General features: G+C 52.0%; 1 protein-coding gene across 1 annotated transcript; it reads left to right on the top strand.

Moving 5' to 3' along the window:
- Positions 1 to 1,033: 1,033 nt before the first annotated feature.
- rab11fip4a (RAB11 family interacting protein 4 (class II) a) lies at positions 1,034 to 3,694 on the top strand (the record flags this gene model as incomplete). The annotated part of the gene is given in 4 exon segments (XM_042342413.1): positions 1,034 to 1,171; positions 1,437 to 1,595; positions 1,832 to 1,975; positions 2,142 to 3,694. Coding segments are annotated over 4 exon segments (558 nt in total), but the record flags the coding sequence as incomplete, so codon positions are not given.
- Between the last annotated feature and the right edge of the window lie 2,715 nt (positions 3,695 to 6,409).

Below are 6,409 nucleotides of genomic sequence, written 5' to 3' on the forward strand. Positions count from 1 at the left end.
GTGCCGCAGCACCCTGAAACGACGATTAGCTCGCATTATCTTCAACGTAACATTTAGTCCCTGACAGACTCCCGAGGCTCTGGCTGGTAGCTGTGGCCTGTGACGCTGTGCTGTACTTGGTAAGCTGTAGCTGTGGCTGTAGCTGTGAGCTGTGGCTGTAGCTGTGGCTGTGGCTGTGGCTGTAGCTGTGACTGTGACTGTAGCTGTGACTGTAGCTGTGGCTGTAGCTGTAGCTGTGGCTGTAGCTGTGGCTGTAGCTGTAGCTGAGCTGTAGCTGTGGCTGTAGCTGTGGCTGTAGCTGAGGCTGTGGCTGTGGCTGTGGCTGTAGCTGTAGCCGAGGCTCTGGCTGTAGCTGTGGCTGTAGTGAGAGCTGTGGCTGTAGTGAGAGCTGTGGCTGTAGTGAGAGCTGTGGCTGTAGCTGTGGCTGTAGCTGAGGCTGTAGCTGAGGCTCTGGCTGTAGCTGTGGCCGTAGCTGAGGCCGTGGCTGTAGCTGAGGCTGTAGCTGTGGCTGTGACCGTAGTTGTGACTGTAGTTGTAGCTGTGCCTGTACTTGTAACTGTGGCTGTACGCGTGGCAGTAGCTGTACTGTACTTGTAACTGTGGCTGTAGTTGTGGCTGTGATTGTGGCTGTAAGTGTGGCTGTAGGTGTGGTGTAGCTGTGGCGGTAGCTGAGACTGTAGTTATAACTGGCTGTGGCTGTAGCTGTAGTTTTAACTGTGGTTGTGGCGGTAGCTGTGGCTGCAGTTGTAGTTGTGCCTGTAGTTGTGGCTGTAGCTGTGGCAGTGGATGCAGCTGCGGCTGTAGTTGTGGCTGTAGTTGTAGCTGTGACTGTGGCTGTGGTTGTAGCTGTGGCTGTACTTATAACTGTGCCTGTAGTTGTGGCTGTAGCTGTGGCTGTATTTGTAGTTGTGGCTGTGGTGGTGGATGTAGCTGTGGCTGTAGCTTTGACTGTGGCTGTAACTGTGGCTGTAGCGTTGACTGTGGCTGTAACTGTGGCTGTGGCTGTGGTGAGGAATGTGTTATCTGTTCGCAGGAAAGACAGCGAATGACGTACAAACTGGAGGACACGAGTTTGCGGCTCAAGGATGAGATGAATTTGTACAAGAAAATGATGGACAAAATGAGGCAAAACAGACTTGAGTTTCAGAAAGAACGGGAGGCCACCCAGGAGGTCAGCCCAACACTGCCGATCAGCTGTGTGTGTGTGTCTATGTGGCTGTACATTGTGTGTGTGTGGCTGTGTGTGTGTGTGGGGCTGTGTGTGTGTGTGGGGCTGTGTGTGTATGGGGGGGGGGAGGGAACGCTGTGTGTGTGGGACGCTGTCTCTGTGTGGGACTGTGTGTGTGTGGAGGGGGGGGGGACGCTGTGGGTGTAGGGCTGTGTCTGTGTGTGTGAAGGTCGCTGTGGAACTCAGTGACTCTGTGTTTCTCCGGCAGCTAATTGAGGATTTGCGGAAGGAGTTGGAACACTTGCAGTTGTTTAAGTTGGAGACGGAGCGGCCTGGGCGAGGGCGCAGTGTGTCGGTGGGGATTCAGGAGTATAACTGGCGGAGTCGGGAGCTGGAGCTGGAGCACGAGCTCAAACGCCTCAAACTGGTAAACACCCTCAGCGGATTGTGTGGCTGGTGGGCGGGGGGGTGGTATGAGGGAGCGTGGGGGTGGCATAGGGGAACGGGGGGGGGCGGCATGGGGGGGAGCACGAGGGGGGCGTGGGGGAGTGCAGGGGGGGGGTCATGGGGTAGCGCAGGGTGTGGGGGAACACAGGGGGAATGGGGCTATTGAGTTGGGACCTGCTCCCCGCTGCTCCTGATACTTGTTGTTGGGAACGACAGGAGAACGTGCGGCTGAGGGAGCAGAACGAGGACCTGAACGGCCAGATCCTCAGCCTTAGTTTGTACGAAGCCAAGAACCTGTTTGCGACACAGACCCGAGCGCAGTCACTGGCTGCGGAAATCGACTCGGCATCTAGAGATGAGGTAATGGGTGGTGGGGGAGGGGGCTGTGTGCAGGGGGCCGCTGTGTGCAGTGGGGCCTGTGTGCGGGGTGGGTCGGCTGTGTACGGGGGGGGGGGGCTGTGTACAGGGGGGGGCTGTGTACAGGACAGGCTGTGAGTGGTGATTGATTGTATCTCCTCTCTGGCAGCTGATGGAAGCTCTGAAGGAACAGGAGGAGATTAACTTCCGGCTGCGGCAATACATGGACAAGATCATCCTGGCGATCCTCGACCACAACCCCTCCATCCTTGAGATCAAGAAATAGGGGCCATTGGCCTGACCCTGGGTCTCACACTCACACTGGCCCTGGGGGAGGAAGTGCCAGAACTATCTGACATAATGTGTTTACATGAATGTTTAGTCCACACTGTCTGTGAATCAAAGGGACGTTGCTGTGTCTCTCCTGCACTTTGTCCCCTGGGAGCAGGGCTGTACTGACGTTCTCGCTGTCTGTGTGGAACCCGACACCTGCTCAGCTAAACGGGGATGATTCTGTAGAAACTCAGTCACTCAGTCGCTTGAGTTGCTGGGGGGGGTCTCGCTGGCCTCAGCAGATGTCTTTCTTATTTTAACAGATTATATGAGAAATAGATTGTGTAAAATAATGATTCCGTTACATGTATATATAAGGTTTCAAACACTGGAAAGTAACTAATTTATTAGAGTGGATTAGTTTGACGTTTCTATGGAGCGATAGCTGCTGGAGTCAATGTCTGCTCTAGAGCCGGGCAGGGGGTGGGGGGGGGGTCTAGCTGTCTGCCCTGGCGCGGGTTGGAAAGGGATGTGGGGGGGGGGGGTGGTTTGGAGGGGCAGCGGATGGGGGGGGGGAAGCTCGTCGACACTTGAGTAAGGGAACCTGTGCATTGAGGGGCCAATGGCAATGACCAATCTGTTTCTGTGAAGCACCAAATCTGGTGATTGAGAGACACAGAAACACAATGTAATTAACGGGATTTTCCTTTTCCTTTGGTAAGGAGCGTTGGGAGGTGTCACATGATTCTTCAGCACATCGCTTTGTATTTGTGCTTCACTGTCTCAGGACCCAGTATAACCTCTCTCTTACCCCAACCCCACCCACACCCCCACCCTCCCCACGTCCACACCCACCCGCCTCTAACATCTCACTGCTCTTTGCTGGCATTTTGTTCAGGTGTAAATTGTGTATATAAATAGTTGAAATTTTTATTCATGTTCACGCTAACTTGTAAACAGAAATTACAGCCTTTTTTAACTGTGAGAAATTGTCCTGTTGCTGTGAGTTGAAATGTTGCTCTTTGTACTGTCAGGTGTTTGGAGGCAAACGAATAACCAACACTTTCTGCACTAATTCTCTCAACCCCATTTCTGTAAATTACTTACAATTTTTTTTCCATAAACGGTGCTGATGTTTATCGGTTGATTGTTTTAGCACAAACGGGCAGCTTTGCTCATGATTTTTTTTTAAAAAAGTAAAACTTATATCAACAGTTATACTGTGGAAATAATGCAATATCACCTCTAGAACAATCAGATTGAGCAGCTTCTGAGGAAACTAATTCTGTATCTTATACAATTGTGTCTCAATTATTGTATCAGCGGCAGAGAATCACCCCCCCTCCCCCACCGAGTGGCCGCTGTTTTCTGTAATGTTCAATTCCTAGAAACAAATGTAAATAAAATCGTCTGTTGCTCGCATGGAAAGTGACAAGGCTGCTCGTCCAATCTGTCTCCAGTTCTCCATTTTTTCAGCAAAGCCACCTTTTATTTCTCACAATTTCTTGTGTATGTTTTGATCGTATCGTAAGTCAGGCTTTTCCTCCCTTAGTCGTTGCATTTTCTCTTTCATCTCACGATCGCATAGAGAGCAGATCCTCTCCATCGCCAGCTTGGCACAGCGACAATGCGCTACTTGCATGTCTGTAGCAGTGATGCAGCTGCAAAGGCATCACTACTGCATTGGACACAAGGAGAGTAAGCAAGTTGCAATTCCTATTGAGGTGGAGGAGCTATTCCTGTATTATAATAATCCTTGCATTTGCTACAGGGCCTTATCACGTCTTCAAGACGTCTCAAAAAGCTTCACAGAATATACTGTAGACTGTAGAATATACTGTATACACAGAACTGTAGTGACTATATTTTGTGGGTGAAACATGGCAGCCAATTATGCACAGCAGCGTCCAATAAATAATCGTGGATTGAGTGACCAAGTTATTCATATTTTAAAAAAATTGGAGGGATTATTACCCCCAGAAAACCAAAATGCCAATCAACTAACAACAATTTGCAATTATATAGCGCTCTCCACATAGGGTAGCGTCTCAAAGCGGTGCTTGACTGAGCTGGGGAACGGGGGGCTGGCCGTAAGCAGGGTCAAAGAGGAAGGTTTTCAGGTGGGACTTGAAAGAGGGGACAGAGGGGGCAAGGCGGAGGGATTGAGGGAGAGTATTCCAAAGTTTTGGGGTGTAGTGGCTGAAAGCGCGATCTCCGATGGTGGGGCGGAGGGAGTGAGGGATGAGCAGGAGGCTGGTGCCGGTTGAGTGGAGGCGCCGGGTGGTGGAACGGGGAGTGAGGAGGTCGGAGAGGTAGGGAGGTGCCCGGGAGTGAAGGGAATTGAACACAAGAGGGAGGATCTGAAGTCGATGCGTTCAGTGATGAGGAGCCAGTGGAGCCTGGGCCAGAAATGGTGAGATGTGGGGACGGAGTTTGGTTCGGCTCAGTATGTGGGCGGCAGAGTCTGAATAAGCTGATTTTATGAATTTTGGAGCTGGGGAGACCGGCGAGGAATGCCCCCCTGCCCTCCACCCTCCTCCACCCCGACCTCCAGCTCGGGTCTGTAACTCTGTCTGTCCAGCGACTTGGGACGTCCTCCCGATGTGAAAGGCCGCTTTACAAATGTAATTTTGTTGTTGTTGTTGTTGTCAGAAAAACAACCGTTCAGCACCGCTCTCTGCTTTCTGTCTCCCAGACAGTTCTGTATCCGCTGCCACTGCCCCTTTAATTCCGTGGGTTTCTATTTTGCTTAAAAATGGCACTTTATGCTTTTTGAAAATCCACATAAAAGTTCCAATATGTCCTCATTCTGCATTGTGCATGCAACAGGTCTCAGCTGCCATATTCCCAGACATGTTTTATATTATTTTAATATAAATATTATATATTTTATAATTATGCACCTCTTTCCCCCTCTGCACCGAATTCCCACTCTCACCAAATTCCTGCACAGAATTCCCATTCTGTTCCGTCCTCTCTCAGGTATGTCGTCGCTGTGCTGTGCTCTCAGTTTTCTATTGTTCCGGGAAAACCCGACCTGAATACGTTCCAAAAATCCATTGCCTTCCCAACTGGAGCTGTTCTGCTTCTCACAGTCTATGTAAAAATTAAAATCTCCCATTATAGCCACATTGCTCTTCGCTACATTGCTTCCCTGATCTCTGTGTTTACAACTCCACCCCCACTGTGTGCAGCCCCCCCACTCTTTGACCCTCCCCCCCTACTGTCCGCCCCACCTACTGTCTGCCCCCCGCCCCCCCACTGTCGTCCCCCCGCCACTGTCTGCCCTCCCCCCCACTGTCTGCCGCCCCCACCGTCTCCCCCCCCACCGTTTGTCGCCCCGGCACTGTCTGCCCCCCCCCCCCCCCCCCACTCACTTTCTGTCCGTCACCCCACTGTCGGCTCCCTCCCCCCCACCCCCCCACTGTCTGTCCACACCCACTGTCATAAGAACATAACAGAAGAAATAGAAGCAGGAATAGGCTATTCAGCCCCTGGACCCTGTGCTCCGCCATTCAATAAGATTGCGGCCGATCCTCTAAACCTAATTCCATTTACCCACTCGGTCCCTATATCCCTTAATCCCTTCAGTGTTAAAATACCTATCGATCTGAGTCTTGAATATGTTCAATGACTGACTGACACCCACAGCCATTCCACGAATTCACTGCCCTCTCTCTGAGTGAAGAAGTGTTTCCTCAACTCTGTTCTAAAAAGACTGACCGTTACCCCTGAAACTGTGACCCCCGAGTTCCAGATTCTCCTTCAGAGGGGGAAACCGTCCCCACATTGTCGGCTCTGTCCAAACCCCCAATAAGAAACATAAGTGTCTATAAAAAAGGTCACTCCCCTCATCCTTCCGTATTCCGGAGAGTACAGAGAGCGTTTACTCTCCTCAGAGGGTCAACCCTTCACCCCCAGGAACCAAACCCCATGAACCTACACTGCGGTCCCCCTCGAAAGGGGAGTACATCCTTTCTCACATAAGGGGATACAATTTTTTTGTATCGTTCTCAGAGGCTACCGGGGGGGGGCAGCCCGGGGGGGGGGGGTCGCCCGGGGGGGGGCCCCCCCCCCGGGCGACCCCCCCCCCCCGGGCTGCCCCCCCCCGGGCGACCCCCCCCCCCGACCCGTCAGAGATAAAACAGAAAATATGCGCCGCTG

Source organism: Callorhinchus milii, unplaced genomic scaffold (genome assembly GCF_018977255.1).
Source record: "Callorhinchus milii isolate IMCB2004 unplaced genomic scaffold, IMCB_Cmil_1.0 Scaffold20, whole genome shotgun sequence".
Taxonomy (NCBI): Eukaryota; Metazoa; Chordata; class Chondrichthyes; order Chimaeriformes; family Callorhinchidae; genus Callorhinchus; species Callorhinchus milii.